The sequence below is a fragment of the Bubalus bubalis genome, chromosome 24, assembly GCF_019923935.1.
Source record: "Bubalus bubalis isolate 160015118507 breed Murrah chromosome 24, NDDB_SH_1, whole genome shotgun sequence".
In the NCBI taxonomy this organism is placed as follows: domain Eukaryota; kingdom Metazoa; phylum Chordata; class Mammalia; order Artiodactyla; family Bovidae; genus Bubalus; species Bubalus bubalis.
The window spans coordinates 30,257,289-30,283,835 of record NC_059180.1 but is presented as its reverse complement, the minus strand read 5'-3'; the positions used below and the strand labels follow the sequence as shown (position 1 = coordinate 30,283,835).

At 44.1% G+C, this 26,547-nt stretch overlaps 1 protein-coding gene across 2 annotated transcripts in view; it reads left to right on the top strand.

The window, feature by feature from the left end:
* SHISA9 (shisa family member 9) overlaps nt 1-17,779 on the top strand; it is a 351,536-nt gene extending 333,757 nt beyond the window's left edge. For both annotated transcript variants that reach the window (XM_025275672.3, XM_025275673.3), the window contains one exon: nt 14,245-17,779. In XM_025275672.3, the coding sequence (XP_025131457.2) occupies nt 14,245-14,627 (383 nt within the window). In that variant the 3' untranslated portion in view covers nt 14,628-17,779. The remainder of the gene's footprint in view (nt 1-14,244) is intronic.
* The last annotated feature ends 8,768 nt before the right edge of the window (nt 17,780-26,547 follow it).

The window sequence follows — 26,547 nt, the reverse complement described above, 5'->3', positions numbered from 1 at the left end:
GAACCCACTTTACAAACACCGGGTGAGGGATGACTGTGTCCAGGGGAGGTTGGATAAAGAAGTAGTAGCTGAGAAGGAGAGAGGACAAGGTCCCTGAAAATCCAAGTATCCTGCTTCCACTTGCGTTGACTCTAATTGATTTTGGAGGGGAATCCTATCTGTTGCTGCTGCTGCTGCTAAGTCACTTCAGTCATGTCTGGCTCTGTGCGACCCCATAGACAGCAGCCCACCAGGCTCCCCTGTCCCTGGGATTCTCTAGGCAAGAACACTAGGGTGGGTTGCCATTTCCTTCTCCAGTGCATTAAAGTGAAAAGTGAAAGGGAAGTCACTCAGTTGTGTCTGACTCTTAGTGACCCCATGGACTGCAGCCTTCCAGGCTTCTCTGTCCATGGGATTTTCCAGGCAATTGTACTGGAGTGGGGTGCCATTGCCTTCTCCCATCCTATCTGCTAGGAAATGGCAAGACAGATCTTATCAGTTTGCGCTGTGGGCATATGTGCGTACTCAGTCTCTTCAGTCGTGTCTGACTTTTTGTAACCCTATCTACTATAGCCCGCCAGGCTCCTCTGTCCATGGGATTTCCCAGGCAAGAGTACTGGAGTGGGTTGCCCTCCTGCAGGGGATCTTCCTGATCCAGGAATCAAACTCGAATTTCCTGTGGCTCCTGCATTGCAGGCAGATTCTTGGACTGCTGAGCCGCTGTGGTAGCCCACCTTGCATTACTATATTTGTTTTTTAATACCTGACGTTTTCCAGGCAAGTCTCCCCCTAGTGGTCACTGCTGGAGGTCCGCGTGCCCAGCCCTGGGTACTAGTTTGAGTGTGTCCTTCTGAGGTTAAGGACTTCCCAGGAGGCGCTAGTGGTAAAAACAAACAAACAAACAAACAAACAAAACGCCTGCCAGTGTTCGAGACACAAGAGACACGAGTTTGATCCCTGAGTTGGGAAGGTCCCCGGAGGAGGGCATGGCAACCCACTCCAGTATTCTTGCCTGGAGAATCCCATGGACAGAGGAGCCTGGCTGGCTACACTGCATAGGGTCTCAAAGAGTTGGACATGACTGAAGCATGTACGTACTGAGGCTAAGCTGGGTAGATGCCATTCATGCTAAATCCCCCCAAATCTTGCATGGTGGCCCTGGCATATAGTAGACACACAACATACATTTTATTAATAAATTATTAAATGGAGTTGGGCGTTGCATTTGAGGGGAATCTTGTCTTTTCTGAAGAGGCTGTGGGAAATAGCAGAAAATCAACCAGGTGGAAGCCAGGAAGCCTGTGTTTAGATCCAGTGCTGCTTCTATTCTATTGGCTGTCGTGTGGAGCCCACAGTTCTGGTTGCTTCTCCTATAAGTGGAAGGCAGGGATCCTTGATCTCATTGGCCCCTCTGTCTCCATAAGTAAAGATCCCAGGCTTTACTCTGACTGACCACTCACCTCTGAACAAATTGTTATGGTGAGTGCAATAAAATGGGTTATTTGTCATCACTGGAGAATGGTTGGGGGTAAGGAGTGGAGGGGTGTGTCATCCAAACCACGTGGATTTAGAGTAGAGGCAGCATGGACCCCCATCTGGGAGTTGGGGCTCTTCCTGGGAGTAGGGTGAGTGAATGATTGGTATTTGTATCAGTTAACCATTGTTATACTAATGCTGCATAACAAGCAACCTCAAATCTCATGCCTTAACATTATTTAGCTCAGCACTCATTGGGGTCGGGGTCCAAGTGCCAGTGGTTTATGTTGATGCAGGAGATTCTTCTAATCTCAACTGAGTTCACCCATATACATGGGGGTTGCCTGAATGTTGGCTAATGTAGGCTAGTTTCAGCTGGAAAGACTGGGGTGACTTGGTTCTGCTCCAGCTGTCTTTCAACCTCAGAGAAGGTAGTGCAGACATGTTCTCATTTAGGGGACAAAGGTGCAAGAGAGCAGCCAAATGCCAAAAAGCACTTTTCAGGCTTCTGTATGTGTCATGCCTGCTCACCTTCATCAGTCATATGGATGGACTTGGAATCCAGTGGTGAGGAAACGAGATCCTTCTTTTGGGGGGGTGAATTTCAAAGTCACATATAAAGAATATGGATGTAGGGAACAGGGAAGAATGGAGGTCCTTCACCTATTCATCTAACACAGGGTACCAAATCTTATCATCTACTCCGAGATGGTCCTTTGCTACAGTACATTGGAAGGAGGTAGGTAGGATTAAGGAGAATTAACCTTTATTTCCTCCCTTTAAAAAATCACCAGATGTGTAAAATTTCACCAGCTGGGAGGTTGATCACAAGACAAACCAAGTAATGAATTTCTAAAAAGATATATCTCCATCTATGGAGCAGGATGAAAGGCAGTGAATGAGTTCACAGTTTCCATCTAGGATCTTTAAAGACAGGGGATGCTGTGGTCAGCCATGGATGGACAGTGAGGCCATCCATCTTTATTCAGTAGCCTTTCAGAAAGTAGTGACTGTTCAGCAGGGCTGCCTAAGGGAAGAGACAGAGGGCTTGAGGTTTCATAGGTCCGTTGGCAGCAAGACATTCACAGAGAGCTCCCTGCAGCCACAACCAAGGGGCCAATGGTGCAGGTGGACAACTTTGGTACAACGCCCAAGCCAGGAACTGTTTCAGAACCCTCTCAACAAAGGTAGCAGGACCTCCACATGGGAGCTCTCAGGGCAGAGATATAAAGGGCCAGGCTCCTGTTCTCCCATCTCCAGTTTTCTCTCTTGGAGAGATAAGGCTTCAGGAAAGATGTACAGCCCTCTAGGAACAGCCAGGAGTCCCAGGTTTCATTAGAAACTGGTTCAAATGTGATTTTCCCTCCTTGTATCTCTGCAGCGAGGCCCAGAACCAAGTGAAATGGGGCTGATTTGCCATAAAGACAAATCTTTCCATCTTCTTCCTGGCTCTCTTCTGCCTGGGAAGCTGGGCTTTTTTCCCCCTGCCTTTCTATTTCTGCCTGCTGAGACAGCCCCAGAAGCCTCTGTAGCTTTACAGCATGCATTTCAAAAGAAGAGAGAAATACCTGGGTGTTTTTTTAACATGAACTGTTTCCCCTTTTATTTTTTAATTCAGCTTATGATGGAGAGAAATAATGTAGAGACCAAGAAAACATCCCTATATAAATAAAAGGTCAGTACTGTCCTAGTGAACCAAAAGGCCCCCTAAATACAGTGGCTTAAAAGAAAGAAATATATGTCTGTTTCATGTCATAGCCCCAAAGGGAGTGGTCCAGACTGGTAGGGCTATGTACTCCAAGCTGTCACTCAGGGACCCAGGTTCCTGCAACATTGTTGCTCTGCAGACCCTCTACTGTATTATCCTTGTCTGCACTGTTAGAGTTAGTTGTTGTCATCGCCTATGGGAAGGGGGAGATAGGACAACCAATTTTCTTTTAAGTGAGTAATGTGAAGTGGAAATTGAATGCATCACTTCTGCTAACATTCCATTGGTGAGAGATCAGCCGCATGGCCAAGGTTAGCTTCTAAGGAGGCTGGGGAAATCCAGGGCTGGGTGGCCATGTGCCCAGGAAAAAATGGCAGAAGAGTTCTGGGAGACAAGTAGCAGTATTTACAATATCGTCTCATGTGGGGTATACATTTAAGGAGTCCTCCTGTGCACCATGCACAGTGGTTTGTGTTTTCATGCCTCGTCTTGTTTACTTCTCTGCGGCACTCTGCAGAGTAGGTCTTCTTATTCTCATTTTATATTCTTTTTATTTTTTGACAATGAAGCAATAGTGGCTACTGTCTAATGAATACCTACCGTGAAGCAAGGACATTAGTACTTCACATTATACAGTATAGTTCACATGATGCTCTTGAATACCCTAACCCCCCACCACATAGGCAGGCATTGTTATTTTTTTTATCGGAGGATAATTACTTTACAATGCTGTGTTGGTTTCTGCCGTATAACAGTGAAAGTCACCCAGCATTGTTATTTTATTTTCAATTTTATTGGGGAAGCTTTGAGGAACTTAGGTAACTTTCTGAAGGCCTCCAGCTTATACACTGAGATTTGAACTCAGGTCCGTGTGCTTTCCAAGTTCATGTTCTTTCTACTGTATTGTAAAGAAGAGTCTACAGTTACAGAAAGCAAGGGTACATTCTTCCAAACTCTGCTATCTGCTGTATAAACCTGATGCACTGAATCCTCCAGGCTCTCAATCTCACTAATCTTTCTCTCTCAGCCTTCTCAGATCTTATTGCTGAAGTCTCACCCTCCAAGACTCTACTGTGGCTGTTGAAATCTCATTGTAGGATTCAAAAGCAACACTCGGAACCCTTTGTCACCATCAAAAGTGATCTCTGCCCTCTGAGTGGTGGGGAGGGGAGAGTGGAAGCAGAGGGAAAAGAATATTGGTGAATATCTCAGAATGGGATCTCTCCACTTGGCATGGAGAGAATCAGTGTGATGTAGCATGAAACACCCAGGCAACCGCATCTACCTCATTAGCTTGGGGTGGGGCAGGGAGCCAATAAAATGAGATGATTCGTCTAAAGCACCTGGATGTGCCTGGCTGGAGCAATGATGAAGCTTCAGGCTCCTCCCAGTTCTATGAGAAGCATATAGCATCTTACCCAACCCAGCTCTGCAACAGGAAACCACTTGTGGTTGGTGGCTGGCCAGCACTCCAGCCAATGCCAGTGCATCTCAGAGGAGGTGAGACCCATACTCTTTAATGCAGTAGCCAGCTGAGTGTGAAGGACCTGGTAGGCAGTCTTATGACCCCCCAGCTCCCTTTCTCCTGTCCCACTTTAAGGAAGAAAGCAGCAAACAGATCTTGGCTTCAGGGAAAATTTGAGACTTCATGAGATTTCCAGTTGTGACATTTTGATATCGCCTTGTGTGAACAAGCTTTACATGTATATCTCAATCCCTAGTGTTTTGAGAGGAGGAATCAAGAAAAGTGTCTTCACCATGTAATTTTCACTCTGCCCTCCATCTTCTTTGGAGTTTGGGGAAAATGTTTTCTAGTGGATAGAAACTTGTTAAGGAAACAAGAGTTTCTTCTATCAGGTGGGCAGATGGTTAAATAGTGGTGACTGTTGTTGCCACAGATTCGTAAATTCCAAGATAACTTGGAATTCAGCCAAGTTCCCTGGATTCAGATCCCAGCATTGTCACTTGGACACGTTGCCAAAGCTCTGTTGTTTCAGTTTCCCCATTTGTAAAAGGAGACCAATAATAGTACTGATCTCATTAGGATATTGAGAGTGTGAAAGTGCAAGTGTTAGTCGCTCAGTTGTGTCCAACTCTTTGCAACCCCATGGACTGTAGTCTGCCAGGCTCCTCTGTCCATGGAATTCTCCAGGCAAGAATACTGGAGTGAGTAGCCATTCCCTTCTCCATGGGATCTTCACAACTCAGGGATCAAACCTGGGTCATACTGCACTGTAGGCAGATTCTTTACCATCTGAGCCACCAGGGAAGCCCTTGAGAGTATTAAGTGGGGTAACAAATGTCCATTCCCTATCTGGGTACCTGGGGCAGAGCATACACCTAAAGGTGAGCTCTTAGTCAGATTACAGGTTACTGCTGGGGGAGCTGGGAGGGAGTGCGTCAGCACAGCCTGCTGCTGTCTCCAGGCAGTCTCTTTAGCCAATCCCTGCCTCCTGCACCTGCCTCCATCCTAGTCCCCTAAGCTATGGCTGATAGAAAACGTTCATGCCTCTGCAAGTTTCCAGCCAGGGGTTTGGAGCTGGGCAGCAACCTGGTTCTCCTGCCCCAGAAGCTCCAGTCTGTCTATCCCTGTGAAGCCCAAGTCATGAAGCCTTCCACAGTGTGGACGATGTATTCGAGAAACAGAACAAATTGGAAGTTGGACACATAGACACACACACACAGAGGAGAGCCCTGTGAAGTCAGAGGCAAAGACAGGAGATGCTGCTACAGGCAGAGAATGCCAGGATTACCGCCACCACTGGAAGCTGGAAGAGACAAGGAAGGATGCCTCACTGGAGCCTGCAAAAGGAGCACAGACCCACTGACACCTGGCCTCCAGAACTGGGAAAGAGTCCATTTCTGTTGCTTGGAGTTGCCTAGTTTGTGGCAACTTGCTGTGGCAGCCATGGGAAACCAGTACACTAAGTGTGGTCATAGCAAGCGTGGGAAGGACGAGGGTGGACCAACAGCCAGGGATCAGGTCAGGCAGACCGAGTCACGCAAATCATTTGGATTTGATTTGTAAATGTGATGGGAAGCTTATTTCGCTATATTCTTGGACCAAAGATAGGGATATGTGGGGAAGTAGTGAAAGCCTAGGTTGGGACATTGCTTACCAGGTGAAATCCATCACCTGAGACCCAAGATGAACACCAACTGAGAAAGAGCTGTGGGAACCTCTCCTTAAGATACCTCTGTCCCAAGGAAAGAAGGTAGGTGGGAGGCCACCTGCTGAGACCCTCAGCTATGTAGCTTGTTTTGAAAACTGGTTATTACCTTGACTCGCTTCATCTCCACGGAGGCAAAGCTCCATCCCACCCAGCACCTGTACCAGTGTCTGCTGCTAATTAAGAGAGAGACAGATGGAGGAAGGTACAGTTTAATTTTATAGCCTTGGTTCCTTCAAGGCAATTAGGCTTATTGGAAGGAAAGCACCTTTTTCATTCTTTTTTCCTCTCTTTAAATGAAGAAAAATCAAAACGGAGAGGACCAGTGTTGTTGAAAGCCTCACACATCTGTTTCCTGGTCGGCTTGTTAGCCATCTGCCCACGAGGTACCCGAGATGATTAGGTTAATGCATTTACTCAAGGGGCTTACAAAGCTGCTCAATGAATCTGTGATTTCTTTCACAAGTAGTTTTTTAATATACTAAGACAGGGACCATAATGCACAAAGCTGAGAGTGGCCAGGTAAGCATTTCTTTCCTGTCCTTGATACCTAAATCAGAGGGAATGAGAAAGAAGATTCCACAAAAATTGCATTTTCTGACTATGGGAACAGTTCATCCACCTAACCACATCCTTGTTGAAATAATCTTGAAAATAACTCTTTGAAGGACAGTTTCACACCCAAGGCAGCAAGTCTGTACTTGCTTTGCACTTGTAGAAAACACCTCTGAGTCTTGTGAAGGAAGGGTATCAGACAATAGATGTGAGTAGTAGAATCCTTCCTACAGAACATTAGATGATCTGCTAACCCCTTGTTTTCTTCACTTTATTACATAGATATCCTTTCAGTTTTTGAAACTACCATACTACTTCCCACCTCAGGGCTTTTGTAAATGTTCTGTATCAGTTATCCACTGCTATATAACAAATTAACCCCAAACTTAGTGGCTTAACATAGAAACTGCTTATACAGCTTGTGGTTCTGGGTTAGCTGGGCAATTATTCTGGTTTGGGCTGGCTTGGCTGTTCTTGTCCAGGCCTTCTTGGTATCTGTGGTCAACTGGTAGGTGGGCTAATGGCTGTTTGGTATCTGTATGGCTAATGGCAGGTGGGCTAATGGTCTAGGATGGCCTCACTTGGTATCTGGCAGGTACCAGGCTGCTGTTGGCTGGGTAAATGTGGGCAACTGGAATGCAGGTTTCTCATCCTTCAGGAGGCTAACCTGGGCTTCTTTTTGCACATGGAAGCAGGGTTCGAAGAGCCTGATAGCAGAAGCAGTAGAACTTCTAAAAGCACAGATTTGGAATGTGCGTGACATCATTTCTGCTACAGTCTACTGATTAAAGCCAATCACAAGGTCAGGTCATATTCCAAAGGTGGGGAAATAGACTCTACTTCCTACTGGAAGAAATTGCAAAGTATTATAGCTACTTTTGCAATACACCCTATGTGCCTTCTCCTGGGTGCTGTTCCTGCTACTTTTTACCTTCAGATGCCACCTAATAGAGCACCCACAAGGATGCATTCCCTAGCCAGCCCCTCATCCCAGGTGGAAAAGGCCCCTTCTTACATCATCTCATAATAAGAACTAGGCACCCATCACACACGGCTGGTGGAAGGAAGCAAAGAGGGGAAGAAGAAAGGAAGGAAGGAAGGATGGTTGGTTGGGATGACTGCTTCCTTTGCTTAGCAGGATGTCTGGCACAGAGTGCTCAGTAAATGTTGGATGTAATCCAGTGCCTCCTTCATAAACCAGAAGACAGACAAAATAGATGTCTTGAATAGTTACTCTTTCAGAATTATGCTATATAGCTTCTATGTCTCATATAATTTATTCCTAACAATAAACCTCAGATTACTTATTTTATCCTTATTTTACACCAAAATAAATAGCAATATAAAAGGTTGAAATTACCAACATCTCATATACTCAGGTTCTGATTCCAAAGCCTACAGACTTTTCTGTCCCACCTTTGCACCATATACCAAACATTTTCAGAGCTCAGGGGCTTCTCAGTGCCAAGTTCCCCAAGAGACCTATTCAGGGCTGACTGTGGAGAAGGATGTAGGTTCTCCATGTGGGACTCCATGATTTCTTAGTGGGGCTACTTCTCACACCAGCACTGATATGGCAAGAGTTGCCTCTATGATTATTTTTGTTGTTCAGTTATTAAGTTGTGTCTGATTCTTTGCAACACCATGAACCGCAGCATACCAGGCTTCCCTGTCATTCACTATCTCCCAGAGTTTGCTCAAACTCATGTCCATTGAGTCAGTGATGCCATCCAACCATTTCATCCTCTGATGTCTGGTTCTCCTCCTGCCCTCAATCTTTCTCAGCATCAGGGTCTTTTCCAATGGGTCAGCTCTTCACATCAGGTGGCCAAATATTGGAGCTTCAGCTTTAGCATCAGTCCTTTCAATGAATATCCAGGGTTGATTTCCTTTGCTGCTGTTGCTGCTAAGTCACTTCAGTCGTGTCCAACTCTGTGTGACCCCATAGACGGCAGCCCATCAGGCTCCCCCGTCCCTAGGATTCTCCAGGCAAGAACACTGGAGTGGGTTGCCATTTCCTTCTCCAATGCAGGAAAGTGAAAAGTGAAAGTGAAGTCGCTCAGTCATGTCCAACTCTTAGCGACCCCATGGACTGCAGCCTACCAGGCTCCTCCATCCATGGGATTTTCCAGGCAAAGTACTGGAGTGGGGTGTCATTGCCTTCTCCATGATTTCCTTTAGGATTGACTAATTTGATTTCCTTGCACTCCAAGGGGAGTCTCAGGAGTCTTCTTTAGCCCCACAGTTTGAAGGCATCAATTCTTTGGTGCTCAGCCTTCTTTCTTTTTTATCTAGAACTTTTTGAGAGGATATCAACTTGCCAGTTTATTGACACACCTGCTTCATAATCAGTTTCCTGGGTTTGTCAGAAATAGGAAGCCTCAAATGCATCTCTTGATCTGAGCTGACCTTAGACTAGTCCGTTGGTTGGAAAGAGGAATATGGGGATAAATGGTTCTGAATGATGCTGGGGGTGCAGAATGATGGTGGGTGAGACTTTTAGCAAGAGACTAAAAGAGGGAAAAGAACTTCCACTCTTACTGTTGTCCTGATACTACCTGTGCTTTGTATTTTGATCATTATTTATTCACTGAATATTTATTGCATATCTAACGTCTGTTAGGAACTAGGTTGTACATTGCTTATACAATGGTGGGCAAAACTCAGACCCGGGCTCTCTTTCTTGACACTCTAGTGGAAGAGTTAGACAATAATGAACTGAATAAACAAATGTAGAAAGGCAGCTGTGACATGTGCCCTGGAGAACGACCTGTCATGGAGGGATCTGACTTTGTCAAACTTTATATGAAGGAGGGGTGCCTGAGCTGGGAAGCAGCTGGAGATAAGAAAAATAAAGTGAGTAATCACTTCTTTTTTAATTAAAAAAACAAACAACAACAACAACAAAACATATGTACAGACAGCATGCTAGACCCCAGGGCTGTATCTGTGGTTCTCAACTTGGGCTGTATATTAGAATCATCCAGGGAGGCTTAAAAAAAAATAAATGCCTGGACCACACCTTCAGAGATTCTGATGAAATTGTTTGGGGGAGGGATCCAGGAATCTGTAATTCCATAAAAATCATACACCATGATCAAGTGGGATTTATCTCAGGGATGCAAAGATTTTTCAGTATCTGCAAATCAATCAGTGTGATACATCACATTAACAAACTGAAGAATAAAATCCACAAGGTCATCTCAATCAGTTCAGGTCAGTTGCTCAGTTGTGTCTGACTCTTTGCGACCCCATGGACGCAGCACGTGAGGCTTCCCTGTCCATCACCAACTCCCGGAGTTTGCTCAAACTCATGTCCATTGAGTCAGTGATGGGAAAAAAAAAAAAGCTTTTGATAAAACTCAACATCCATTTTTGACAAAAACTCTCCAGAAAGTGGGCATAGAGGGAACATATCTCAACATAATAAAAACCATAAATGACAAACCACAGCTAACGTCATATTCAGTGGTGAAAAGCTGAAAGCATTTCTGCTAAAATCAGGAACAGGACAAGGATGCCCACTCTTGCCACTTTTATTCAACATAACATTGTGAGTCCTAGCCACAGCAATCAGACAAGAAAAAGAATCAAAAGGAACCTGATGCTTTTGAACTGTGGTGTTGGAGAAGACTCTTGAGAGTCCCTTGGACTGCAAGGATATCCAACCAGTCCATTCTGAAGGAGAGCAGCCCTGGGATTTCTTTGGAAGGAATGATGCTAAAGCTGAAACTCCAGTACTTTGGCCACCTCATGAGAAGAGTTGACTCATTGGGAAAGGCTCTGATGCTGGGAGGGATTGGGGGCAGGAGGAGAAGGGGATGAAAAGAGGATGAGATGGCTGGATGGCATCACTGACTCGATGGACGTGAGTCTGAGTGAACTACAGGAGTTGGTGATAGACAGGGAGGCCTGGCGTGCTGTGATTCATGGGGTCGCAAAGAGTCGGACACGACTGAGCAACTGATCTGATCTGATCTGAAATTGGAAAAGAAGAAGTGAATGCTCTAAAAGTTCTCCCATGTGATTCCCATGCACTGCCAGCATGGAGAACCACTGAGCCACACAGGTGGTAAGATAAGGTTTCTGCTCTCAAAACACTCACAATCTACTGAGAGCAAATAGATGTGAAAATGGAAAATTATAAAGCAGCACAGTCAGTGCTATGATAGAGAGAGCAGGGGTTGCTGAGCGAGCTGGGGGAATCAGGAAAGGGGACCTTAGCTTAGTCTTGAAAGATGAATATCAGAGCATCTGGTGTAAATGAAGGGTGAGGCATGTCAGCTCCAACTTCTGGTTCTCTGACAAGCTCAGAGACCTTATTATAAATACTCAAAAGAATGGCATTGAAACATGTAAAATATCATGTATGAAACGAGTTGCCAGTCCAGGTTCGATGCACGATACTGGATGCTTGGGGCTAGTGCACTGGGACGACCCAGAGGGATGGTATGGGGAGGGAGGAGGGAGGAGGGTGCAGGATGGGGAACACATGTATACCTGTGGCGGATTCATTTTGATATTTGGCAAAACTAATACAATTATGTAAAGTTTAAAAAATATAATAAAATTAAAAAAGATAAAAAAAAAAAGACTTGACAGTTCACAACACTTATCATATTTCTACTTTGATGTAATTTGTGGGATTATTTGGTTACTTTCCATCCTTCCTAGCAGAATATCCACTCCATGAGGTCAGGGACTTTGTCTTTTTCTGATTCTCCCTTATATTTCCAGTGTCTGTCACCTGGCTCATGCCTATTTGATGAGTGACTAAACAAAGTTGCTTGGAGAGGTTTTGGTAGATGGTCAATTTTACATTTAGAAATATGCCTTTGGCTGCATAGGCTAGAGGAACATTTGGTAGATACAGCTGGAAGGACCTGTGGGTTAGCAGTTGTGCTGGGGAGAAGAGGAAGATAACATCAGCACCTGCTCCTGTGTTCCTGGCTTGAGTAACCAGAGAGTTGGTGTTCCCACTCTCGACAGAAGGAAGAACCTGAAGAACAGACTGAGTGGTGTTGATGTATTCAGGCTTGGCCACCTCAAGTGGGAGATGCCAGTGACTCTGTCCTGAAGATAACTGGATACATGCATTTTGAAGTCCAAGGAGATGGTGTCAGAGCATCCTTCTGTTGGGACATTATGGCACCGGAAACCCAGAACTTTCCTCTAGAAGACAGCAGTTTTACTATTAACTTAAATAACTCATTCCCATGTCGGTAGCTATCCCATGGTTCCTTTTGGCATTGCTATTCTGTGTCTGCGTGCAGCTCTAGAATTCAAGGAAGAGGGGAGCATTCTCTTGAAAGATTGCATTATGCAGGGATGTTTGTATTAAACATGGACAGAAACCCAACCTAAACTGTATTGAGCCTAGAAATTAACATGTGGTTTCTTGGGGACATTGTGCTGAGGAGTTTAAGTACAGGCTGCACCTACTAGGAAAGAGCTCAATGAGTGCTTTCTGCTACTGATGCAGAGGGGGGCAGGGGGCATGTTTGTCTGTTCAGTCCTGAAAGCAAACCTTTCCCTCTGCAACCTTCCAAAAGCATCAAATAGCATCTATTGGAATTAGGTTCTACTTTGGCACAGTCACTAGTTGTGAGTAACCTCAGTTAAATAATTTCACATGCCTTAGCTTGAAAGTTTCCTAATCTGTCAAGCAGATGTCATAATCCCCATCTTTACCACCTCTTGTAGTTGTTGAAAGGATCAAATGAGAAAATAAACGTAGAAGGGCAATGAGCTCCATGAGTTTACATACAGTCATACATGGAACAGTATGAGATGTTAGAAGTGTGAATAAAAGAGCAGCACATTTTTCTGGGCTCCTGGGAGATGTAAGTTCAAAAGTTTATTGCCAACATGGTAATTTTAAAGGTATAGAGGCTCTCCTAATAAAAGAATTGTGAGAGAAAATAAAATATAAAAGTCTCAGAAATTTATTAAAAAATTGAGAGAGAAGGAAAGGAAAGAAGGAAGAAGGGAAGGAAGGAAGAAACAACAAAAAAAATAAAGAAATGAGTCATTCAGTGCTCTAAAGTGTAATGAATGAAGTGGAAATTGGTAAACTTCTTTTGTAGCATAGTTGTCAATATGTATGAAGGGCCTTAATCATGTTTGTACCCTTTGGCCAAGTAATTCTACTTTAGATAATTCATGTCAGGGCTGGATAGTAAATATTTCAGGCTATGTAACCTATGCAGTCTCTGTCACAAGTACTCAAATCTACTACTGCAGAGCAAAAGTGACCACAGACAGTAGGTAACAGAATGGGTCTGGGGATGATTCCAGTAAAACTATTTACAAAAACTGGTGGGAGCTAGATTGATCTATAGTTTTCCATCATCTGATATAGATTGAAAGATATTTTAAGAATTATTTTCCTTTCAAAATTCTAAATACAAAGAGAGCTTTAGTCTAGAAAATTCTCATTTCAGCCTCATTTATGTTAGCAAAATGTTGGCACCACTTGAATGTTCATCAATAAGACAATTGATTGATTTTTGTAGTTCTGCTCACTGAAATACCTCACTCTAAATAGGTATTAGAGTGCTCTTTGTTAATGATTCATAAACATATGAAGAAAGGCTTGTTAGAAAGTTACATGGGAAATTATAATTATTCATAACAATGATGATAATAATGGTGACCAACATCTAAGCACATTGCATACGTCATATCACTTAACCCACTAAACAAACCTATAAAATAGCCTTTTTATTGAAGCCAGTTTCCTGGTGCAGATGCTGATGGTAATAAAAGTTATTTATATCAAAGTTACACTGCTAGTATGTGTCAGAAGTGGGATTTGAACACTGGTCTGCTTAACTGCTGAAAGCAAAAACTCACGCACTAATACAAATTCCAAATGAAGCTGTTGAGAAAACCAAGAGAAAATATACACAAGTATTGATATCGATTGTTTTGTGCAGTAGCTGATAGATATGAATATTTCTCAGTGTGTTCCATATTTTCTCTAATGAGGAGGTATCATTTTCATAATGAGGAAACAACACTGGTATTTTATGAGAAAGGCAAGGAGGACCGAGTGCTAGGTGTGACGGTGAGGGAAGAAGGATCAAGGTGGGGGAAGCTAGAGATTCCACTGGGGATGCCCTCACCTTCTTGGTCGTGGTCTTGTTTGTGAAAAACACATGGCCCTGTCTTCCTTCCTTCTGTCTGCTCCAGCTGGTGTTTCTAGTGTGTGTCTCGTTGGACTGTTGGCCCACTGAGATGCTGTTCTTGGGTTGACCTGGCCGATCCCTAACTGTCTTTCTCTCTCTCTCCTCTCTCTCCCTCTCTCTGCTCTCTCTTCCCCTCCTTCGTCCACCTACCTGTCCCATTGTACAGCCGACAAGGTAAACGATGACTTCTACTCCAAGCGACGGCACCTGGCTGAGCTGGCTGCCAAGGGGAACTTACCTCTGCACCCTGTAAGAGTGGAGGATGAGCCACGGGCTTTCAGCCCTGAGCACGGCCCCGCCAAGCAGAATGGACAGAAGTCCCGCACCAACAAGACGCCCCCCCACCCCCTGGCCTACAACTCCACTGCCAACTTTAAGAGCTGGGACCCCAAGGATCAGTCTCTCCGGCGGCAACAGGCTTATGGGAACAAGGGCAAGCTTGGCACGGCTGAGTCAGGCTCCAGCGACCCCTTGGGAACTCGCACCCCGCACTACCCACCCCCACAGCCATACTTCATCACCAACAGCAAAACGGAAGTGACTGTCTGAGGTGTCGCCACAGGGGACATCCTGGAGACCACACTCAACTGAGAGAGGCAAAAAATACCCCAGCCCACGTCTTCCCTGTCCCCCGCCAGCACACCCACCTACACACTCACCCTCCACACTGACTGATGATAAACCTACTGGTGACATGGAATCATGCTTTTCCTGCGTCCTGCCTAATGTGTGTCGGCGGGCAGCTGAGCAAGACTGGAGCGTGGACGGTCCATGGTGCAGCCAAGGGGTAACTGAGACACCCTCTTTGAACTTCAGGGCTGAGGTGGCCGACCCACACGCCCAAACCATGGGGCTGATTTTTTTTCTTTTCCTCCTAACTTGAAACTGAAATCCATGATGAAAAAAAGGTAGCACAATTTAGAGAAATTGTCCAGTTGAGCACATATACCATTTACCACATGTTGTCTGTTTCTGGGTGAAAAAGTGAGAAAAGGGTGGGGTAGAGAAAAGGGGTCGTGTGTGCCCGTGATAAGCATTTCCTAATCCCAGGAAGTAGTGATATGGACACAGAACTTTGCTAAGCATGAGGTAGTAACTGGACCCCACCACCACCACCACCATGCTTTTAGTACTTTTCATATTATCAAGGTTGGAAGCAAAAACAACATACACTCAAACTCACAAAAAATAAACAGACCCTGAACCCACCCCAGTGATGGGAAAGAGAGGACATTTTTAGACAACTCCCATAAAGACTGTGGAAATGGGAGGGCTAGGCTTGTGTGGCAGGAAAAGGGTCCAGAGGGTCTTCAATAACTATTTTTTAAAAAAGAAAAATACAATAGAATCCCACTACCAAACAGACAAGAACAGCAAAGTAATTTTTGTCCAACATTTTCAAGACCTAGGAAATCAACAACGTCATCAAGAACAAACAAAATTCACAGTTGAGATGTCAACGAGAGGCGAGAAGGGACACAGAGCCTGTGATTTCTGGCATTGCCCCCTTGCCTCTGAGACAAGAAACAGACACAAAACCCAGTCCTCTGTTAACTGTCTATCCCTGACTCCCTTCCCTTTCAGCCTGTTGCTGCCGCCGCCGCTGCCAAATTTCAACTGCTTTGGACTGAAAATGTCATAAGCGTGGGTGGTGCCTTCAATGTGTCACTGTTGAATGACAGTCTTGTTTCTCAAGTGCAACCTGTGTTCTTTTACCTTCCTCCCTCCTGTCTTTCTGCAGTAGTAGAAGTTGTTTCCATCTTCCTTTTGTTGGTGAGCCCACCCCATCACACACTCTGAGGGGGCTGTTGCAACTTGCAAAGACCAAGACCTCCTTACCACCCACACCCTCAAAACTCCATGAGTCCCATGATCTTTTAGCTCCCCAAGCACTTCTGGGTCCCATGATTCCCACTGTCCCTCCAAACCACCTCGCCAGATACTGTGGTACATTCATCCCCGACTCATGATCCCCCAAGGTGGGTGTTCAGATTGGTTCTCATAGCTAAAGGACGTCGAAACAAAGACAGTTTTCCTACTAGTTTGATTTGTTTGGTGGTGGTGGTTTAGTCATTAAGTCACATCCGACTCTTGCCACCCCATGGACTGTAGCCTGCCAGGTTATTCCATCCATGAGTTTTCCCAGGCAAGAATATGGAGTGGGTTGCCATTTCCTTCTCCAGGAGATCTTCCCCACCCAGGGATCAAACTTGCATTTCCTGCATTGGCGGGCAGATTCTTTACCACTGAACCATGAAGGAAGCTGATTTGTTTAGTGGAAGTCCAAAGAGGGGAACTGACACAGAAGAGATTTGCATTTAAGGTGAGAAGTTTTCAATCTGTCCCTCAAGGGCTTGGCTAATTAACAGGAGCCTCGGAGAGACCCCTAAGTCTTCCTTTGTCAGAAACTAAATGTGGTCTGGTCCAACAAGACCCTTCCTGGAATGCTGGATTTCAGCATCTGCCTCCTCATCTCTGCACTCTGACGTCATGGGATCAGGGAAACCAGCTGTTTATTCCTTAGTCCCGGCTGATCTGGGGATGTGCACCATGCATTTCATCCCTCTGGGCTTTAGTCTTCCATTTGCTACGTGGGGAACTGGGGAGAGATCAAGATTTTCAAGCTTTCTGAAAATGAAAAAATGAAATCGTGCCCAGAAGACCTCTTGTTGGATCCCTGTGCAGACTGAGGCTCTGTGCTAGATGAAGCAGGGATGGGGGTTTCAGTGCTTGTTTTCTCAGCCTCTTGGCTGAAATCCCAGTGCTCCCCACTGTAGAATAAACACCATGGGGCTTGGCCAGTGTCTCCTTGATGTTATCTGTGTACTTGCAACACACTTTTGGCATGTCTGTGTGTTCCTGTCACAATACTTGTACCTAAATTGATGCATTTTTTGTAACATTTAAATGACCACATAAACAGCATTGTCATGCACTTGAAAAAGAACCAGCCAGAAAACAGCACTGATACTTAAGATGAGAAGAGATCAACATTTGTTAAACATGTACACAGCAACGATCTAGCGTTAAATACACAGAACTCCAAGACATTTCTGACAAAGGAAGGTCTCAGACTCATTTCTTTCCAAGTGGGCATGGAGGGAAATGCATAGTTATTTATAATATGAGGGCCATTTTTCATGCATATAGTATTTTCTATGTCTTATGGGTTTTCATTATTAGTGTTCTAACTTCAATAAATAAGTTATTTGAAGTCAGATTTAGAGAATATTAGACCTTCCCTTGTAATCTTCAGTGACATTTACTTAGTATATGGGTGTATGTGTCCTGAGTCTAGTGGCTTTGAATTAAGAATGTATAAAAAGCACTGGTGTTAGACTCAGTGGAGCAGGAAGTGTTATTTGCTAACATGACCCCAGAGACCTGCTTAATTTCAGTGATAAATTGGTGCATTTTTAATACATTTACCTTTTGAAAGGAAAACTTCCTGCCAGTATCATAAATAGAAAACCAATATTCCTCAGTGGCAGCCATCCTAAACAGAAAGGAACTGTAAAATTATTAAGTTCTAATTACAGACTATTGCCCATGGAAGGGTTTGAGCCTGGCCTTTGCTGCCCCCTTTTCTTTCTTCTTTCCCTCCTCTCTTCCTCTCCCTTTTTCTTTATTGCTATTGTTGTTTTTCAGTTGCTTACTCGTGTCTGACTCTTTTCAATCCCATGGACTGTAGCCCGCCAGGCTTCTCTGTCTGTGGGATTTCCCAGGCAAGCATACTGAAGTGGGTTGCCATTTCCTTCTCCAAGGGATCTTCCTGATCCAGGGATTGAACCCATGTTTCTTGCTAGCAAGCAGACTCTTTACCACTGAGCCATCAGGGAGGCCCTTTTATTTATTAAAAACAGATTAGCAGACATTCAAGAGTTGCTGAATATATTCTAGCCCCCAGTGGAGACTTTCTCTTTGAAGTAATCAAATGGACTGACAAAAGTGAAAAGGGAATCATTTCCCATGTGACAATGTTAATTAGTGCCCTATGCATGTACTACTTAAATTTGTCTTGCATTTGCTAGTGGTACATAGCACATACTTCAGGAAATACAGGATTGGCTCATTCGGTGAGGTTTCCTTCAGCTCAGAAGTTCTCTCCTTTCTAGCCTCCCACTTAGCTGGTTTCTGCTCCCTGCCCTCAATCCCTTTTGTGTGACCTTTACCCCAGCCCTGATTAAGGACCTTTCTTGGTCTCTGAATCTACAGGATGTATTTGTCATGTTCCTTCTCTTCCGAGTAAACTGCCTCCAGTGAATTTTGTTAGTTGGGAGTCTGCAGTTATAGTTTTGGCAGTGAAGTTGCAGCATGGTCCATAAGAAGCAGCAGTGGTGAGAATCCAAGAACAGTATTGGGTTGGCCAAAATTTTCCTTTGGGTTTTTCTGTGAGGTGTTATGAACTTTGTGGCAAGCCCAATACTTAGCCTCGTTACCTTCCTCTTGGCTTTGGGAGCTGAACTCGTGGCGGGAGTGAGGAAGTTTCAACAGGGAAGTTTGTTTTTTGGCTTCTTCTAGGGAGAGTGGACAGACATTTTGATACTGAAAGATTACCCTGAAGGATGACCTGTAGAACTATGATGGCCATGTATCAGCAAGGATACTCTAGCTAGAGTGGGGAGACTTAGAAGACAGAAACCAGAACAAAGCAGGGAGACTACCTTCTCATCCCATGCTCTGGCACTTCCTCTACGTACTCTTAGCTACTCCCCCACTTCCAACCCAATGGGACCAGAATCTGACTTCTCTTTGCCCTCCCAGAATATCTCATCCTTCATCTGCCTTGGGCTCCACCTGGCATCCCCATCTAACTCTCCCCAGGTTTTTTTTGTGTGTAAATGGAGCATATTTTACGTGCAAATATTTTAGTAACCGTATGTTCTGCAAGTAAACCTGTGTTAATACTTGTCAACAACTGCAGAGTTTATGATACCAATAATACTTCCTACAATGATGAAAAAAACATTTGTTTGTTTTCTAAGAATGTTTATTTGTAAACATATGTATTCACTATATTAATATGAATTTCTTACCTGGCAATAAAATTGATTATATGTGATGCTGTTGGGTTTGCCATGTATCTTTCTAGGGCCCTACATCCTGATCTGAGTTTTCACCAATGAACAGCAGTATTGAGAGCTAAATGTTTAATACTCTAAATATATGGGAAATCATTACAGGTAAAGAAAAATTTTAATTAACTGCAACAAATTTTCTGGGAGAGTTTGAAAGGTTTTGAGGAAGAATCTATCCTGTGTCTTAGTTCATGTCCTGCCTTGAAATGTATAACACAGATCAATCTCTTACCATCACTAAATCTATTCTTCATGGTCAGGAATCTTGCTGAGATTTGCACTTTTGTTGTTATCAGTGACTAGGTTTGTAAAAGATACAAATATTGAAAAAGTATGGGAGACTGGATTCTTCTACTATATACTGAATTTCATTTCCTGCCTGGCTTCCAATAGCATTAAGTTTGAATGCTCAGGTAGAAATCTGCCTTAATGTGGTTCTACAAGGGAGGGATTCTGAGAGAAGGATTTGGTGCAAGGAGTTTGGGAGGTGAAGGGAACACTGGTAAGGGGTAAGGAGGTGAAAGAAACATAGGAAGGAAACCAGCCCATAAAAGATGCTCGATCATGTCAGCTACCCCTCTGAGTGACTAGAGTTTAATGCTTCAGGGAAACTGGGAGAATTATCCCACCCAAGTGGGCATGGAGCTGGGGTGCTCACACACCAACTCACATCAGACATCATTTGAGCATTGCTTTCAAGGGGTGTTTATGCTCGCACAGTCCCAGGCCACCATGTGCAAGGACAGAGAAAGACCCCCACACAGGGATGGTAGGGTGAGAAGGCTTGGAAGAGAGAACAGAACAAGGCAGGGGGTCTTTTCTCCACTCATGCATGTGTGCATGCTCAGTTGCTCAGTCATGTCCCACTCTTTGTGGCCCCATGGACCATAGCCCACCAGGCTCCTCTGCCCATGGGATTTCCCCTGAAAGAATACTGGAGTGTGTTGCCATTTCCTCCTCCAGCGGATCTTCCCGACCCAGGAATTGAACCTGGATCTCCTGTGGCTCCTGCGTGGGCAGGTGGATTTCATTACCAATGAGCCACCTGGAAAGCCCTTCCCCACCCACGCCCTGACACTAATGGGAAGTCTTAAAGACACAGGGATGGGGGCGGGGGCTCACAGGAGCTGTTCATACCCAGATGTCTAGAATCTCCTGGGAATGAAGCTTCCACCCTCTGGATACTTGGAGAAGTTGTCCATAAGGATTGTGGACCCCAAACTGCAGTCAGAGTGAGGGTCCTCAGTCTGGGATCTGGGATCCTTCACTGGTCATGGGTCACTTGGTATCTCCCAGAGCAGATGTTGTGGCTTTCTCTCTGGGACATAGCTGTGGTCATCAGAGAAGCCTGGGTGGCAGAGGATGCTTTTCCAGTACTCTGGAACTGTTCAGATCTGTGGAGGCACTGAGCAGCACACCCCTTCCCCACAGATGCTGTCCTAGGACACAGACTCATACTTCTGTGGGCGGTGGGAGGCAGTGACAGACTCTTACATTAGTGAATCTTGGTTACAAAACACAAATGATAACAACCACGCCCACCTTATAAATTATATTTGTAGAGCTCTCAGGATGAGCCACTGCTGAAGACTAGATGGGACTGTCATACTGGACCCTCACAACTGCATAAGGTAGGCACTATTAGCTTTGGAGGTGAGAGATTTATCTAAAACTTGAGTTGTTGTTTAGTCACTAAGTGGAGTCCAACTCTTGTGACTCCATGGACTGCAACCCTCCAGGTTCCTCAGTCCATGGGATTTTCCAGGCAGGAACACTGGAGTGGATTGCCATTTCTTTCTCCAGGGGATCTTCCCAGCCCAGGGATCAAACCCACGTCTTCTGCATTGGCAGGCTGATTCTTTGCCACTGAGCCACCAGGGAAACCCAAAACTTGAGTAATTTTGTGAAAGCCATTCAATTATTAAGTAGTAGAACTGGGATTTGAACTCCAGACTTCATGCTTTAACTCCTACACAGTAGTGCTCATTTGCATGAGGCTGTGAGTCAGTGGGGAAACTTGATAAAGATAATGATTTCCAAGCTCTGTCAGTCTGAATGGGGCCCTGGATTCAGTGTTTGTAAGAGACACTGCCTCTTCATAGTGTAGTGACAACTGGATCACCCCCAAGATGCATTTGTATGATGCCAGTTTCCTGATCATCCAATATCTGTGGGCTCATCCTGTGGACCTTGGGAAGCAGGAGGAAATGGAATGAAGATGTGTGCTTCCAAAGAGAGGGACCTTCACCCTTCAGTTTCATGTCCAATGTTGGAAGGTCGTGTTCTCTAATGGACAGAGGACTGACTCTTGAAGAGCTGGTTGCTGGTATTGATTCCAGTACTAATTTGCCATGTGCTCTGAGCCCTGAAAATAGCCCACTTGGGACTCTATTTCTTCATCCCAAGAAGGAAGAAGCTGGGATGGATAATCTCCAATTCTGCTGTCTCACTCGACTGAATGGTCTTCCTCCCCATCACTGTGTCATTTGGTATCATTAGTAGCATTGACTCCCTTCTTACTTCCAAAGTTTGCTCCTAGATAAACAAGATTTTGCTGGGTGTAATAACAATCACTATGGTAGTGACATTTGTGCACTGAGCACTTGCTCTGTACCTTAGCTCTATGCTAAGATGTTTTCATTGCTCTAACAGTTCTGTGGGCCTTCCCAGGTGGTGCAGTGATAAAAGAATCTGCCCACCAGTGCAGGAGACGCTACAGATGTGGGTTTGATCCCTGGGTTGGGAAGATTCTGGAGTAGGAAATGGCAACCCGCTCCAGTTTTCTTGCCTGGAAAATACTATGGACAGACGAGCCTGATGGGCTACAGTCCATGGGGTTGCAAAGAGTCAGACATGACTGAATGTGCACACACACACACACACACACACACATCAGCTATGTGCTATGGTGGAGGTTCTTAACTTTTTATGAGTCATGGACCCCTTTGATGGTCTGGTGGCACCCACAATCCTTTCTTAAAACAACAGTTTTTAAATGCATAGAACAAAATGTGTAGGATTACAAAATAAACCTATCATGTTGAAATAACACTGATGAAAATATTTTAAAATCCACATGTCATATAGTAATATATTCAGTTTTTAACTCATGCATTCAATAACAAGACCTAATGACAAGTTTCAGTATGCACTAAGCACAAACAACCCTTTGAGCTCTCTGCTACCCCTGCAATTTGACAATATCTGTTCTTCTGTTGGTGACATCATCACCAATTGAGCAACATACTACATTTCAATGATAGGCTAGTGAACTGAACGTAAAGATGTCATTTTGTACCATCCAAGTTCCCAGACCCACTAAATTCTATCTATAGATCCCCTTGATGGTCTGCAGGTCTGGGTTAAGCTCTCATGGATTTGTGGGACTTGGAGCTACTTACCTATTTTCTCAATACTTCTGTTTTCTCATCTTTTAAAAATAAGAACAATTAGAGTATATTTATTAATGGCTGTTATGAGAAAAAAACCAATAGATTAAAAGGCATTGATTAACTCAGTAAACACTTGAGTTGGCTTCTCTTATCATGATTATTATTTCAGTGAATCCTCATGATAACCCTAGGAAATAGCATTTTATTATTCACCACTCCCAGAGGAAACAGGCTCAGAGAGATTGCATGCTGTGTGTTCAGTTGCTCAGTCGTGTCTGACTCTGCACCCCCATGGACTGTAGCCCACCAGGCTCCTCTATCCATGGAATTCTCCAGGCAAGAATACTGGAGTGGGTTGTCATTTCCTACTCCAGGGGATCTTTCCAACCCAGGATAAAACCTGTGTCTCTTGAGTCTCCTGCATTGGCAGGCGAATTCACTAGCAAGCCCTGGGAAGCCCCACAGAGAGATTACATTTGCACAAAGTCACACAACAAGTCAGCGCCAGGGCTGAATGAAATCCAGATCTTTGTGATGGAACCTCAAGTTCTTGACCACATACCATGGGGTATACTTTTTTTTTTTTTTTTGGCAATTAAATGTCCTCACTACTCCCTGGAATGAGGCCAGTCAGACCCTGGGGTGTCTCCCAGTGAAGTTTCCAGTGTTTCTCCCCTCCCCACGGGAAATGGCAGGTTTCGGAAATTCAGGAAGCTCTTGTCAGATTTGTGTGAGGACCATTTATTTAAAGGCATATTGGAGACAGTTTCTAATAATGTCCTCCCATTCAAAATAAGCTCTCCCGAGCCCCAGTGCTTAGCAGATTCCAATTACAGGGACCTCCCTGTCCTGGAAATTTTAAGGTTCTTTGATTTAAAAACTCAATCCCTTTAGAAATATATTTATCACCTAAAACTGAAATAAGTATGTCTTATCAATTCAGACATTCTCAGTCTTGAAAGATATAATAATCATCATCATGATAATAATAGCAACAATTCCTTCTGGTATCAATTCTGGTAACAATTCCTTCTGGTTTAGGCACTGCGCATGCATTGCCTTGTTTCCTCCTTTCTACAGTCCTCTGAGGAAGAGGCATCAATCCCCTTTTTGAGATGAAGAAAACTGAGGCTCAGAGAGGTGGAATGACTCATCCAAGATCTTACATGAATGGCAGGGTTGAAATCAAAACCCAGATTTTTATGATTCCAAAGCCGACGTTATCACAACAATCCACATTCTTGCATGATCCATATCTGTGCTTGCTACCTTTGGGATAAAAAATTGGGAACTCTAATGCAAATTAAAATTGTTCCAAGGAGATATAGTTAAGTCTGGAGAAAAGCAGATTCCTCTGGGTCAGGCAGTATCCACTGGTCAATATTCATCCTATGAGTTGTCACTGAGCTGGAGGCTTTGAACTTGGCCTGATGCTGCCTCGGTTGATGACTCTGTCCTTCATGTCCTCAAATCTGTTCTCTGACAAAACAGACTTGATCTTCAGAACGCTTTAGGGTCTGTGAGGTGGAAAGAAAACAGGGCCAGAAGGGGCAAGTGGATCAGAAACTAGGAATTTTAACTTAGTATGGCTTCATTTTGAATGACCTTGCAAAAGTCACTTCCCCTCTCTAGGAGCAATCTTTAGGATAAGAGTAGGACCTCTGAAGTTCAAGGATCCACGTCTGAATCCAAGTGGACATAATAATAGCATCAGTCAGAGAGTTATTATGAGAATGAAATGAGGCAATTTAGATAAAGCTCTGAGCACAGCTCACAGGTAATGTTTTCAGTATTTTAAAACCTCATTCAGAAATTATCATATACCCAGGCTCTGCAGAAGGGATTAGAAGAAATATCACACTTCTTTACTTTGGGTGAGACATATCTGAACCTCACTGGGTGCTTTTTCCTCCAATTCTTTGGCTGTTGGTGATGCCATGAGCATGTCAAGGAGCTAATTTTACTGCAGATCCAATTAGATGTAATTATGATGAATTTAAAAAATGGGAAAGAAAATAAATTTTTGCTCAATGTGGTTTTTTTGGTAGAAGGAATTTTTGAGATCTAGAGGTCTACAGGGGATAAATCATAATTAAAGAGATCCATGGTAGTAAACACGGTTGTGAACTCCTAGCTTTAGAGTCACTATCAATTGCAGCTCAGTTGCTCAGTCGTGTACAACTCTTTGCGACCCCATGGACTGGGGCCCACCAGGCTCCTCTGTCCATGGAATTTTCCAGGCGAGAATACTGGAGTGGGTTGCCATTTCCTTCTCCAGGGAATCTTCCCAACTCAGGGATCGAACCCATCAATTGCAGCACAACTATGCAATTACTCCAAAATTTAGCTTTAAAAACAGCACACATTTATTGTCAAGAGTCAAGAATCTGAGCACGGCCTAGTGATATCCTATGAGTCTGCATTTAATGTTTCAGCCAAGTTTAAAGTCTCATCTGAAGGCTCATGAGGGGAATGATCTGCTTGTAAGCTCAGTTCCTCTAAGATTGTTCGACTGAGGGCTCTGGTCAATAAATGTCCCCTGTTACCATCACCACAACCACCACCATCATCTTTTTTTTTTAATCATTTACTTTTATGTGTTTATTTACTTGGCAACACCATGGTAAAGAATCTGCCTGAAATATGGAAGACCCAGATTTGATGTCTGGCTTGGGAAGATCCCCTAGAGAAGGGCATGGCAACCCACTCCAGTATTCTTGCCTGGAGAATCCCATGGACAGAGGAGCCTGGTGAGCTATAATCCACAAGGTCACTAAGAGTCAGACACGACTGAGCGACTAGCACTTCCACTTTCACCAGGTCTTAGCTGTGGCATGTTGGATCTTTCAGCTGTGGCATGTGGGATCCAGTCCTTCCCTCCAGAGATTGAATCAGGGTCCCCCACATTGCGAGTGTGGAGTCCCAGCCACTGGACCACCAGGGTGGCCCCCATCATCATCATCTTAATTAACTAAACTTCTACTCTGTGCTAAGAAATTTACACACCTCTCTAATCTGCCCGGCAACCAGTATTAGTAGCTCCATTTCATAGATAAGGAAATTGAGAAGTTAAATGACTTATTTGAGGTCACAGAGCAAGTGCTGGTGTGCTACTTGAAGCCTCGTTTATGTTCTCTGGTTCCACCATTTCTAGCATCCCACTTAGCCCTCTCAAAGTTTCTGGTATGATCTGGACCCAGTTATGGAGGTAAAACCTTTGTAGGAGAGTTATCTATGTCGTCAGCTTGGCATCTCACTTATTTTCTTGTCAGATTTCCAATCCGAACTTGTGCTGTGTTGTGCAGTTCAAAGAAAGCATTTCACATCAAGAAATGTCATGGTTGCTAGAAATAATTTTGTCACACCCTCTTGAAATTTTCCTCCTTGCAAGTTCAGAGGTTTCAGTTAGATTCAAATCTTATAATGCCTGTCTTTAAAACGTTATAAAAGCACAGCTCATTTTTAAAAATCTCAGCATCCAAATGGAACGATTCATTGTCTTCGTCTTAAAAGTGACAAAGTGGGGAGATTTTAAGGGGCAATTTGTGATGTGCAGGTGCCTTATTTTCTGGTAATTGTAAGCTGTTTTTGATGCTCTAATTTCATTTTTGTGTCTCATTGTCCACTTATCCAAGTCAGTTGAGCTGAATGTACAAGAATTCTATAGGTTGGGTGTCACTGGAGTCCCCACATTCAGGGTGCCAAAAGTTAACACCATGTGGGTCTTAAAGCCTTCCCCCTGGGTCTCTTTGCTCAAACTACTGCACAATTGCATTCATCTCACATGCTAGTAAAGTAATACTCAAAATTCTCCAAGCCAGGCTTCAGCAATATGTGAACCGTGAACTTCCTGATGTTCAAGCTGGTTTTGGAAAAGGCAGAGGAACCAGAGATCAAATTGCCATCATCCACTGGATCTTCAAAAAAGCAAGAGAGTTCCAGAAAAACATCTATTTCTGCTTTATTGACTATGCCAAAGCCTTTGACTGTGTGGATCAC